This window comes from Amblyomma maculatum, chromosome 2, assembly GCF_055883805.1.
Source record: "Amblyomma maculatum isolate TAMU_Amacu chromosome 2, ASM5588380v1, whole genome shotgun sequence".
Lineage (NCBI taxonomy): Eukaryota > Metazoa > Arthropoda > Arachnida > Ixodida > Ixodidae > Amblyomma > Amblyomma maculatum.
This window is the reverse complement of record NC_139345.1, coordinates 96,211,271-96,224,248: the sequence shown is the minus strand read 5'-3', so window position 1 is coordinate 96,224,248 and position 12,978 is coordinate 96,211,271. Positions and strand designations below refer to the sequence as shown.

Below are 12,978 nucleotides of genomic sequence, written 5' to 3'. Positions count from 1 at the left end.
GAATTAGTTAATTTTTGTTAAATAATCTTCCAATCATTAGCCCTTTTGCTGTCACGAATGTAATGGTACATTTTCGCGCTTCCCTCCCACAGTGTCACTGACGTAACGGTACATTCTCTATCATGCATTCAAAACTTTGTGCCTGAGTGCGAAGCTGGCGTGCTTGGACAGGCTGCGCCATTTGTCAAATCTTTCCACAAGTTTGTATTTTCGCCCCGCGTTGTGTTGGTACGTATATACAGAAGAGTATGGTGTGACCACGCCCACTCCGCTACCTTTTTGCTGGGGGGCGTGGTCGCTCCACGCGTGCTATTCTATCGCGCTAAGGGATCATGTAATATGTGCGTTTCGTGGCGCATTTGTGCGGTTACAGGTTCAAGGATTGTTCTGCTATCTGCCACAGGTTTGTAGGTTTTTATTTTTATTCTGCTGGCATGTCTGCTACGACGCCATGCAGGGGCTCGCTACGTTGCCTCTCCAATAGGTCGACTCATGACTCTATCGCTCCTTTGGCTTTCTCTTGCCGCGTCCTTGCTTGTGGCTAGCAGCAGCAAAGGAGGTTGTTTTAGCCTCTTTTCACCTCCCTCTGTCATCTTGATTTCACAACGTGCCAGGTATCTCCGTTGTGAGGGCCACCAAAAGTCTGCTCTTCGTGCGTGCAGTTACTTTCGGATGGCTGACCGCGCGGGACCTTTGACTGCTGACTGGAGCGATGGCTCTTTTGATTATAAATACGAGTCGAGCCCAGATTCGGTCTCTCAAGAAGTATTGACCAGTTTCTTTTTTTATATTATCCTCATTTATCTAATTTATAATCAGGCTGATAATGATGATGATGTTAATTAACAACACCTGCAGAACACTGAAATGTGCATATTCCGTTGACTATGCTATTTGTATAGCAATCATAACTTTTGAGCATATTATAATAAAAAATAAATCGCTATGCTCGTTCCCTGAAACCAAGCCGACACTGTGGGTGCGTCACGGCCAGAAATGCCTGACAGCGAAAGGGTTAAGGGATACAATGTCCGCCTCGCTGTACAGAGGTATCTCAAGTAGTTTTTAAAATGGAAATCAGTAAAAAAGAAATCACTCGGTATACTTCTAGTAGTTGGAAGCAGCAGCTTCTATGCACATTGTCTTATTGTGTTTCCATGTTTAGAGACAGCACACATTTTTTTTCAGTGGGAGAACTACTAACATATATATTGTCAACAACTGCCATTTTTCAAGAATGCTATTTTGTCTGATGAGGAAATAAACCTGCAGGATTAAAAAATAAAGATTAAAAGAACAAGGAAAAATTAAAAAATTAAACAGAGCTTATTGCATGGATTCAAAGAGGTTACTCATAAAATTGGACTTGGAGTGCCACAAGAAAGTGGCACCCAACATCCTAAGACACATAAAAGTCGCAAGATATTTACATTCAAATGAAACCCCATTCGCTAACAGTCACTGCCAATGGATGTTGCAAGAGCCAATAGCAGGGCAAGCGACTATAAATCTGGAATGTGGAAAAAAATTTTGCTGTCACTTTTTAACCACATCCAGCCTTTTCCTTTTGTCCTACATTAAAAATGTAGCTCTGAAACTTTCTCTATACACTTCAGAAAGCAAGCACCTTTCACAGTGAGTCATCACAATAGGCATACTTGCCTTTCCTCAAGCACTTGGCGAAGGATTCGCTCCAAAACTTCCTCGGGCGTCATCACATCAAAGACTTCATGGAGACGATTTTCTGGGTTTCTAGACGATAGTGAAAACCAGATATAACCAACTTATGCCATACACATGGTCTTCAGACATATGTTGTAGTTCTGTACTTCGTAGGTGCAACAAGTGGCACAGAAGCTATTCAGCTGGCATCAGCCAATCTGAGTTATTACAAAGTTTGACGCTGAAAATGAGGTCATGAGGAAGCCAATCAAAGTACAATGGTTCTTTCAGAGCAAGGCTACAGGGAAGAAAAAAAGATTTCAAGCCGTTCGACGCTGCCAAACACGGATATCAAGCATTAGCTCATGAAGCAATACCGTAAAGGGCACACTTTGGTGATAGCATTAAATTTACCAACTTGAAATTGTTTATATTTTTTAAATTAAATTTTTGATTATGTTATTATCATGTGGTATGCATGAGGCAACGTGGCAGGCACACTGTCTAAATGCTGAGGCAAGCACCTGTTGTAACTGCAATGTCAAGGCTTGATTGCGGCCTCACCCCAAGCTTGCTGGCACTTAAAAAAAGAAAAACTGTGAGTTCTGTATCTTCCTATCCAGTGTAAAGTGCCTGCTGCCATGCCACACTGCCCATAAATTTGAAAATCCTTGAGACTTTCATTGTCATTGTGATGATCATTTTGGGTGTATGCTGACCCACCAGGCTTTTTCTCAGCTTCTACTGGCTGCTTGCCTCAGAAGGGTAACGTTGCATATTATATGCTTTGCGGCAGCGTTTGGCGGAGCCAAGGATGCAGATTCAAATTTCACCCTGCTCCACCATATTAGAGCACACAATCTACAACTCCACCATGATACAGCAGAACAATACTGTTACATTGACAGCTGCCACGTTTTCGGGGTTAAGATTTCGCGAGCAAGCCTTTTTCAAGCACCCACTGAAAATCCAGGAACACTGCAAACATAGCAGTGTTCCTGGATTTTCAGTGGGTGCTTGAAAGGGAATTGCTCGCAAAATCTTAACCCCAAAATAGCAGTGTTCCTGCATGGTACATCATGTGTGTCCCCTTACCTACTTATTAATAACTTACTTTTGAAGAACCTACTTTTGAGGAGCTCCACGATACTATGCTAAAGAGACTGATACAGAAAAAAAGCGGGTGAATAACTGTAACAGCTGGGATGCACAGTGTTTCCATGCGGCCATTACTGGCAGCTGCTGCAAGGCTGTCTCACTGGTAGTGTCCTACCTGAGCTGCTCTGAAGCAAGCAAGATGGCATCCGAGTAGATGTCTGTGGGCTGCTTGTCCACTGTGTTGGGTGGGCAACAGGAGAGCAGAGACTGGAGAAGCCCCGGCATCGTTTCTGACATGGCACATCTCAACAGCATGGCCTCCAGCTGCAATAAAACACGAAGCGCTCATGAAACACAACAAAAAAATTGCAACTTGTGGTGTTCAACTGTACAACGTCCCACCCGAAGCAATACACAAGCTATGAGGGATGTCGTAGAAGAGGGCTCCGAAATAATCTAGACCGCCCGTGAGTCTTTCCAGTGCTCTGACACTGCACAGAACATGGGCCTTCTTTATTTTTCCTTCACTGCAATATGGCTACTATGGCCGTGGTTGAACCCATGGCCTTAGGATCAGCAGCCAAAGCCATGACCCTGAAGGTATTTTTGTGGTAAAAAGATTCAGATAAAATTACCGAATACATCTTGCATTGCAGGTCATTGCCTCCATATTGCACTCAAGCCATGATGTTACTGAAAAACTCAAAAATTTTGTGAGACATCACAGTGCTGTGGGCACTCAACGATTAATTCAAGCGATTTTAAAATTTGGGTCAGCTGGCTATATTTTTAATGCATTTTAAAGCTGCTTAATTTGTACCAAAGTTTCAGTTATTTCAAGCTTTTTGTCCTGCTATAATGCATCTTGAGTGCTGATTGGTGTGTTAGCTTATTTTCTTCGAGTGCACTAACTCTTTCAGCTTGTTCCAGAGTTTTCAACATATTCCATACCACAGACCACCTGCTACAATGAGTGACCTTGGCAGCGCATCAACTTACGCTGACTTGCAGAGTGAACTTTTGAGCTTGCCAAGACACTAGGGGGTGAGAAGGCATAGGGTGTGTTTCTGAAAAAAACTCAGCTGTCATTCCACTGCTAGTGCTCCAACATTAAAGTTACATATTATTATGGCAGCATTAAAGGACACATTCTCCAGAAAATCCGGCGTTGGTGTTGTGAGCACAAAATCACAGGCATTGTTCTGGCAGGTGGTAGTTAGCAAGTGATACAGCCGTGCCCTGACTGGTTGATGGGCTGTATGATGTCCAACGACCACAAGCTGGGCGAGCCAGCATGTTCTTCCAATTTGGGCTTGGCCATTGAGATAAGAGGGCAAGATTAGAATCCAGCCTTCCAGAACTCTTGAACCCCGAGTCAGATATGCTGCCTCAAAGCTCCACAGGCATGTTCGTATGGCTTGGTAAAAGCGGTGATTTATATCTATGTCGAATGGTATTTCACATAAATTCTTATCTTACGACTGTATGCTAATGAGCTGGTGTGGGATAATAGAGGCACAAATAAGAGAGTACTGAGTAAGTGTGTAGCAAAGGGCCTCTACGTGAACGAGGATCTGCAAAGGGAGCTGCCAAATAGGAGCCATTCATGCTGTCACATCATACCCTTAAAAGGTGGAGCTTAAGCATCTTCCCAAATTTTTGTGAAAGCCCTATGAATTCTTTCGAAAGCATCTTGCCACCCAAAGCAAAGGTGCACTCCCTAAGTAAGAAATATGTTATTATCAAGAGCTGCTCATCTTTAGTGTGGTGAATATTCATTATTAATATAAACAGCGCGTTCGGACTGGCTTTTGTTTTACATCAATAAAATTTTTGACGTGTGAAACATATACATATATTTTTTTCGAAATGTTTTGTAGCCATGTGATGATTTGACTTGAGAATAATTCAGACATTTTTCCAATCCCATGAAGTCCCGATTAGATTGCTTTCTGTCTATTTATGAACTACATCATTATTGATAACTTTTTTTTGTTGACATAACTATTTGAAGACTACTGATTGAGTAAACATATCAATGCCTTGCACTCAAATTTTATGCTATGCCAATGTTTTCTCAGCTATGTTTTCATGAAAACTATTTCCAAAATACTGGTTATATGAATAGATATTTATGGAGCAAATCCCATTTAGTTTTGAAGCATATTAAGGTGCACTAATGATAACCCAAACAAAAGCCTCTTGCCTAGTGCCCCATTTAATAATGAAACATAACTCACGTTTTTAGGAATGCCCTTTGAAAGTTCAAACTCAGTAGCATAACTTTCAACCATGGGATTGCTAGGATCGACAGCTTCATCTAAAACTCCGTCCTCTATCCTTTGCAAGTGTGACAGGTAGCTCTGGAGGGTTTTTGTTGCATCACACCACTCTGCACTGGACCCTCTGAAATAGAATATATATATATATGAGGAGACAATGTTAAATTCAGAATGCCTTTTTCATAGATGAAGGTGTACACTGCAGCAATGTTAACCCTGTGCTTAATCCCTCAACACAGTATGCCCAGAAGACTGAGCCTAGTCAACACAGTGTGAAAAACTTACCTTAATATTTCTAAAAACCAGTCATGTTGCAGCTCAGCATAAAAAGTGTTCTTTTTATGCTCCAGCAACAGTGAAAACAAAAGCAAATCAATAAGGAACACTTTTACTGTAAATTTTATTGAGATATGCAATGCACACAATTGAATGCAACAAAGAAATTTGTTCCATTTTTGCAAGTTACAGAACAAAATAAAGGAAACAGTTCAACTCTAAAAGGCCTAGATTTGCTGCTCATGTCCAAGGAATATGGTAAGCAGCCAAACACAAAAAAATGACTGATTCTTGACGTTTTGGTAGAATAGCAATGAAAGTAGACTATACAGTACACACAAAGAATTTATTATACTAATCTTGTTTCAACAAAGACAAACTTGCAACATCTATGCGATCAACTCATTGTGAGTGCGGCCTACTCTAATAATTAATCAATCAATCAGAGCTGCACAGCCCACACAATGCATGCGGAAGCACTTACACTTTCGCTGCCTTTTCAGCTTGATTCTGCTTTGCTATCTTAAGGCATTGTCTCAGCACCTCTAACCTTATCCGCCGGCTCACCTGCATGACAGAAAACAAACACAGCTGCAGATGGATTTAAGGACATAAGCATTACACGCCCAGGAAAACATAGGAATCGTGCTGGAAGACAGTTATTCCATTTTTCAGTTGACCATTCAGTTGGAGAGAGCACAAAATGGCAGAGGGTATGTGAAATTACCAAATGCACCGAAAATTTTTGAATTTGCAGTTTCACTGCACTGTGCGCTTCACCGCAATGCTCGACCGCGTGAACTGTGCTTTTGTAAAGCATTTTCAAAATGCAACAGGGATGTTTTGTGAAGAGGAACCTTCCCCTTTTGAAAACAGGGCCTTCCTGACAGTATGCGCAAAGTGAAGCACTTGTTGATGGGGAAAAAAATCGGTTTGCTCTCAAATGTAGACAACCATTGTGTAGGTGTTCATCAGATAAAATTACTGCGACAAAAATGATGAGGCAGTTTTTTTGTCAGGCTCATTCGATAATTTGAGCTTTCAGTCGATTTGGACATTTCCTTCTAGTCTTTAAGGCCGAATTAATAAGAGTTCACTGTATTCAGCAGTAAACATGACAGCTCCGCCTGGTTTCATGCAGGTCCTTCCTGTACAAATAAGGGTATAGGGAACCCTGCATAAAATTTATACTGGATTTCTCAGTAGGGTACTCACTTTTGTGCAATTCTAGTTTAATTTTATTTGCAAATACCAAGTGAATTCTGAAATAAATCAGACAAACAATGGGTGCTAGTCTTCAATTTCTCCCTCTCTCTCTTTTTTTTACTGCCAGATATTCACTATTCGATTTGATATCGAAAGGCATTTTTCTTATAATCGTATTAAATTCATATTCAAAAATTTCAATATATTCGCATACCCCTATAAAACGGGTAAGAGCCGAAGGAAGTGAGCATGCATAATAAAAAAAAACGCTCATTTTACATCAATTTACAAAGCCTTCATTATTTTTTATGTTGCATACTTGTCAAATGCCCTCGATCAGGCCAAATATAAGTGCATGCAGGTTCATTCAGAAGAAAATGCATGCTTTTTTGCTCAGCATGTGAAGGTCAGCCTATCGTGTACCTATCTACTCAAGATTGACTAACTTGCAAGGCTCATCTTCAACAGCAATGCCCTTGCCGACACTGGTGTACAGGGCATGCCTGTCAAAAAGCCAAAATGAAGAAACTACAAACTCACACGCTCGAGTGATGCCTTATCAAATGCAATTGACTCAGCAAATATGACAAGATCTGCTGGAGACAAATTGTCTATGTAGCTTCGGCACGAATCGAAGTGCTTTGCCCATTCAGCCTGAAAAGATAGAAAGAGGTGAATTCCTTTAGCTAAACAGAAGACAAGAAAGTTAGCAATATGCCTATATGTGCTAAGCAAGCTAAAAAGAATCTAAGAAGAATCTTTAGCTGCTCCCCATAAAGTTTTGCAGCAGAGGGTATACACTATTTACATGCATACTTAAGTGTAATCCAAGATAAGTGCCCATCATAAGCAACAACAGAGTGAAAATATTTAGAGAAAAATTAGGAATGAGTTTGATGTGAACCAATAATTCTTGTATAATCTTAGTAAAGAGGTGCGCAGTAATTATTATGCAGGCAGGTTGATATCAAGACAGAAAAATCAAAGTAACTGTCATTTAGAATGAACATCTACGTCTGAACTGGAAGGTGATGATCTGTGCCACACAGGAGTTTCCTTTTGTCTACCAGGGTTCTTTAATGTGCACTGATGTTGCAGAGTGTGTGGGCAGTTACGCATTTAGCCTCCACAAAAATGCAGCGCCACTGCGGAAGAGACTGAATTCTCCGACTTTACACTTCGCATCCTCCAAATGCCATGGCTTCGAGTTACGATCGCGCAACAGTTTAGTTTGGCTCAAAAAGGTTTCATGTTAGGATATGACCACAACCGAACCTTATAAAGTAAGGTCAAATTATACCATTGTGAGAATCCTCTGCTCTGCCTTTGACAGGAAAAGCTTGGAAACCAATGTGCGGTAAACGGAAGAGGATGTCAGCCGGTCGCCATCCTGTAAAATGAGGAACAGGACAACATTTGTTATTACAAGGTTTTTCACCACCCCTGGGATGGCTCTAAGGTGAACAGGTACGTGAAAGGTATGGTGAGTGCCTATAGTGAACAGGCTTTTCTTTTTTCCCCTTACTGTTTTCATTTTTATTACACTAAACAATGAATGCAGCTTGCTAGTTTTAGTATGCTGCTAGCTATCACCTTAGGGTGAATTTATACTACATTTTAAGGAAAAAATAAAATTGAAAAATAAATAAAAAGAAAGAAGTTTTTTTTTTCCTCACCACCCGCCTACATATAGAATAATGGAGTGGTTTTACTGCAGCAAACTTGGCTGTGTGCCCAGATTTTGCAAAATGGGCAAGAAAAATAAAAGAACAAAAACCAAAAAAAAAAAAAAACTAGCAGTTGCAGTCATTTGGGAGACAAAACATAGAAAGTACGACGTTGTCAGGGGACTAACAAAGCGACATGCAAAATAAAACGTGGTGAGCAGCATGAACTGTACACATTACGAGCATGTTTATTTTGAAGCTACACTCTCACATGTTCAGGTTTTTACTTCTGTTTTGAACATATGAAGGGAAGTTTTTGTATTTAGACAGAGGGCAGTAGTGTATAAGTAGTGTATGCATATAACACATAGGGGCATTTCTTAATGCCAATCAGAAATCTCACACTAATTTGTATGAAGAAGCGATCTGTATCTTTTATAAAGCAATGCAGCATAGCAGGATGCTCACATGACAAGGAATGCGGGGAGCCAGTTCTGAGATGGTCTGAACTGTGTCCTTGGTCACAAATCGATCCAAGACTATCAGGGGTGACCGTCCTGGTTCAAGTAATGCCTTGTAGTCTATCCCTAAGACCAAGAGGAAACAAACACCATACAAAGATAGTCACAATTACCAAGCCTGCACAAGCTAAAAAAAAAAAAAAATCCATATGACCAAGAGGAAACAAACGCCAGACAAAGATAAAGTCACAACCACCAAGTCTGCACAAGCAAAAAAAGGGGACCTCAGCAAGAACAGCAATGAAAGAACGACAAAAAAGCCAGATTACTGTCTAAACTTCTGTGCGCAAACCATGACCTAATTATTCAGTTTTACCTTGCATACGAGGGTTCTATCTGTAGAGGTTCCAAAAATTCTGGAAACAATAATGTATTATATATTTGTGATCCTAAGCAACCCTTCTCTCGCAAAAAAAATTTGGAAAAATGTTCACGTGCGAATCTAAACACCTCCCTTTTTGCGAGGAAGAGCACATAGACAAAGCTGCCAGCTCGCTCGCTCGTCGAGCCGGAACCGCTGGAGTCCTGAGGTAGTGTGACGTCCATGGCATGATCTCCGGCTTCTTGTGTTGCTGCATTCCGACACTATGCAAAAGGTGGAGGCACAGAATGCCAAAAGCTGGCCTAAAGTGACCACGATAACTTTACTAGCATGCTGTCACGTGGACCTGGAACTGGTGGCCATTCGGTAGAGCTTGGCAGGCTCTGTAGGCATTACGGGTTCACATTGCTTTATTTGGTGTCAACTGTTTGTCAGCCTTAACGGAAGCCAAAGTGAGTTTGAAGAGGGCAGCCACAGCTTGAAGTTGTGAAGTCAATGGTAACCGTGTTTGTCGAAGATGTTTGCCAAGTTTGTTTGCCAAATAAAAAAAATTTAAATGTTATTTCTTGCACCCGTTTTGTGAAGATATCACTGCGAAAACAGGGAAGTGGAAAGGGGGGTATTCTAGATTTTTCAAATCTAAGCACTTTCACTTACTTTCGGCATTACTATCATGAAATAAGGGGGGCGCTTAAAATCGAGCAAATATAGCAAGTGAAAACAAAAACAAACATACCTGGGCATGCAGACTGAAGGGTTTGCAGAAGCTTGAGGTGTTCGGCAGGAGTGAGCCCCAAGTGATCAGGGAGTGCAGTGCCAGACCGGTTGAGAAGTGTGTAGAAAAACACCATGCTTGTGTGGTCAGACCCATTCAGCGATGGGTAGATGCGGCTGAGCAGCTTCTCTCTCAGGGAATCTGGCTTGGACAGCAGCACCTCCAGCATGTCGTCAGAGTGAAGCCGTTCTTCAATGTCAGCCACAGTACTGCATTGGGGTGAAAACTTCCGTTACAATGTGTGCCCATGGTGAATACAATTTTTCCCCACAGGTTGTTGGAGCTTTGTTGGTTGCTGTTGTAAAGAGCGTAAGAATAGGTTTGGGAGTTTTAGATAAACAAGTGCAGCATCTAGTCTGAATGGCTATGATTGTCACTGCAAAGTATGAGCTGCGCTGTGAAGTACGTTAAAGACTTTTACCAAAACCTTTCTGTGCTCTCTTTTTGGACACTGCCACTCTGCCAGCAGTAGCACAGGTGCATTTTCTACCATGGAACAGGCCTCAAGAGTTTTGGTTTGTTGACTATTCTGGCATAACTGACTACCTTAACTGAACAACACACATTGAACTGAACTGATTGAACTGGCTCACTGCAGCTGACTGAGTGACTGATAGATTCGATTGACTAACTGAACTGGTTCGACGCAGCTGAGTGAGCGACTGATAGATTTGATTGACTAACTAACTGACTCACCACGGCTGAATGAGTGACTGATAGATTTGATTGACTGATTGATAGTACCTGGCTAAGCGTATTTCATAGCTGTGCCCTTTCACTGTATTGCTTGTTTTCCAACACAAGAAGCAAATACAGAGCTTTCCTTTCTCTATCCTCTCACAACTTGATGGCAGCAAAATGGAGATCTGGTTACAGCTGAGGGGATTTATTTATAGCTGAGTGCCCACAGCACTTCACTCGTGGCACCTACAGCGCAGCAGACTATCGTGACATTGGTGATTTGCGAGCTGCCACAAACTACTCATGGCATGCTCAGCTGCTCACCATCACAAAATGCTCCCTGTACATACTGCGTGACTAGTGATCTTAAGTCCATAATGTGCGGGCAGTGCATCACGTTCAAGGCTGCGGTAGCAGTTTGGACATTTGTATCATCCGCAGTGGCATTAGGGACAGCATTTGCAGCATCCGAAATTTTGGCACATTGCCTCCTAGCCTGTCTGGTTCACTTGTTTTGGTTTGAGACTCAGTTTTCAAAGTCAAGCAGGCTTCAGACAAAGATAGGTGAAATCAGTGATTGGGAACCTTACTGGCAGTGCATTATAAAATGTTGGGGCTGCTTAATGCACCTTAAGAGCCCAATGCAATAGCAATGTGTCTGAATCCAATGCAAAGGAATATAAGTTGATTAAGACAATCACACACAGAGCACTGTATGAGAGACTGGCAGTTAAATAAGCGTATTTTTGGCTGTTACGATTAAATAGCAATCTAATGCAACGATAACCAAAACTGATCTGTTTGTGCTGCCGTGAGGCTGAAACCTAGCCACAGACATAAAGCTTTTTTTTTTTTTCTTTTTCAGGCCAAGAAGAACCAAACAGACAAACAAATATTGGCAAAATGCAGAAGTGGAGATATTTAGCACGCTAAAGCCAGCCTCGCGACTATCAGAACAGAGAAAAAGAAAACATAACCAATAAAAAATGTGCTGAGGAAATGTATGAGAAGCGAGCAGCAGGGCACACACTGTACACAAGCCTTACCATCCTTCAGAAAACAGAAACTCTAGATGGCATGCGTATACATCCCACACAGAAATGTCGTAGCGCCTTGCCAAGGAAACAGCAGCTTGCAGGGCTTCCTGGTCCACCGTTCTGAGATAAAAAAAAAAAAAATAACAGCTGTAATACAAATGGCGAGAGTACCTTGCCAAGTCCTTTTGCACTATAAATCCACGAAAAAGAGAAAAGCTTTTCATGTAATGCTGAAATGAAAGCCTAGCTGTTTTAAATCCATACACATATGAACCTCCCTCAGTACTGTGAGTTGTTACATGTAACTCAGAAACTTAATTTTTTTCTTCCTTTTAAAAAAGCACTGAATCTGGAATATTCCAGAATAATATGGTACCATCCACAATAGCAGAAAAATAGTCCCAGTTGGAAGTTCACAGAAAAGCAACAAACATCATTCAATCACAAGAGAACACTCCACAAAAGTGCATGACAGGTACAAATGCATCACATGTACAAAAATTTATAACAGAAGTGAAAAAATTACCTAAATTAGTTTTCTTGAATAAAAAAAAATTCAAGCTGTACAAAACAATTATACACTATTTTTTAACTCAACACTGCTCAAATAACCATTTTTTTTATAACTTCATGACACGCCTGACACAACCCCCCTCCACCTCCCCTTGAAAGGTTGGATATGCATACTTTGTAAGGGAAGTTATGTGATAAGGAGGCAGAAAAGCTATTTAAGTACCACGTTGCGCACAGCACCACTGCAGTGCCTCTTTGTAATGTATTAAGGGTTTTCTCTAAAACAGCACTCACAGAGCCATCCCAAGGATCGTTTCTGCCTTGTAGCGATTGTCCTCCGTGAAACGCTCGACGTCGATGCTTCCACCTTGCCTTTTCAATAGCTCAGCCTGTGCCAAGTCTGCCTGCAGTTGGCAAAACTTTGAAGCAAGGCTGGTGCAGGTAAGCACCTCGCTGGGTAGCTCATCACCAGTTTTGCTCAAGGCCTGCGTGCAGAGAGGAAGAAAGCCTTGATGTTTTTGCTCTGCTGGCTGGTATGGAGGCAGAACTTTGTGTGTGTGTGCGTGCGTGTGCGTACAGCGTGAGCTTTATGCAGTTGGGGTACGTGATAGTTGAGCAACTTTTGTGGATGAGATATGCCAAGTAAACAAAATGAAATTTATATCAAGAATCATTGGCTAGCAGTGTGACTGCTTTTGACACAGTGACTTGCCTTGGCCACATTCGGTTGCTGACAGGCAAGGATTTTCTGGGCTTTTCCGCATACCACATGATGACAACAAGAAGGCCGACTGCCTGCTTCTAACAATCACAACGCAAAAGTGTGTGGTTTTTTACACTTACACAATGTGTTATGTACCTAATGCCCATAAATACAGCACTAGTCCTGCCACTTTCACAATCCTTCAAGCATGACCTTCGCCATTTTGTTTTGATCA

At 41.5% G+C, this 12,978-nt stretch overlaps 1 protein-coding gene across 1 annotated transcript in view; it reads right to left on the bottom strand.

The window, feature by feature from the left end:
- The window catches only part of LOC146199313 (NBAS subunit of NRZ tethering complex-like), a 95,883-nt gene that overhangs the window by 11,382 nt on the left and 71,523 nt on the right, over window positions 1-12,978 (bottom strand). The window contains exons 42-51 of the mRNA XM_084594782.1: window positions 12,335-12,525; window positions 11,537-11,647; window positions 9,771-10,018; window positions 8,660-8,778; window positions 7,825-7,914; window positions 7,065-7,178; window positions 5,803-5,885; window positions 5,001-5,166; window positions 2,936-3,084; window positions 1,663-1,752 (exon numbers count right to left, since the gene is read on the bottom strand). Of these exons, the coding sequence (XP_084450908.1) occupies window positions 1,663-1,752; window positions 2,936-3,084; window positions 5,001-5,166; window positions 5,803-5,885; window positions 7,065-7,178; window positions 7,825-7,914; window positions 8,660-8,778; window positions 9,771-10,018; window positions 11,537-11,647; window positions 12,335-12,525 (1,361 nt within the window). The remainder of the gene's footprint in view (window positions 1-1,662; window positions 1,753-2,935; window positions 3,085-5,000; window positions 5,167-5,802; window positions 5,886-7,064; window positions 7,179-7,824; window positions 7,915-8,659; window positions 8,779-9,770; window positions 10,019-11,536; window positions 11,648-12,334; window positions 12,526-12,978) is intronic.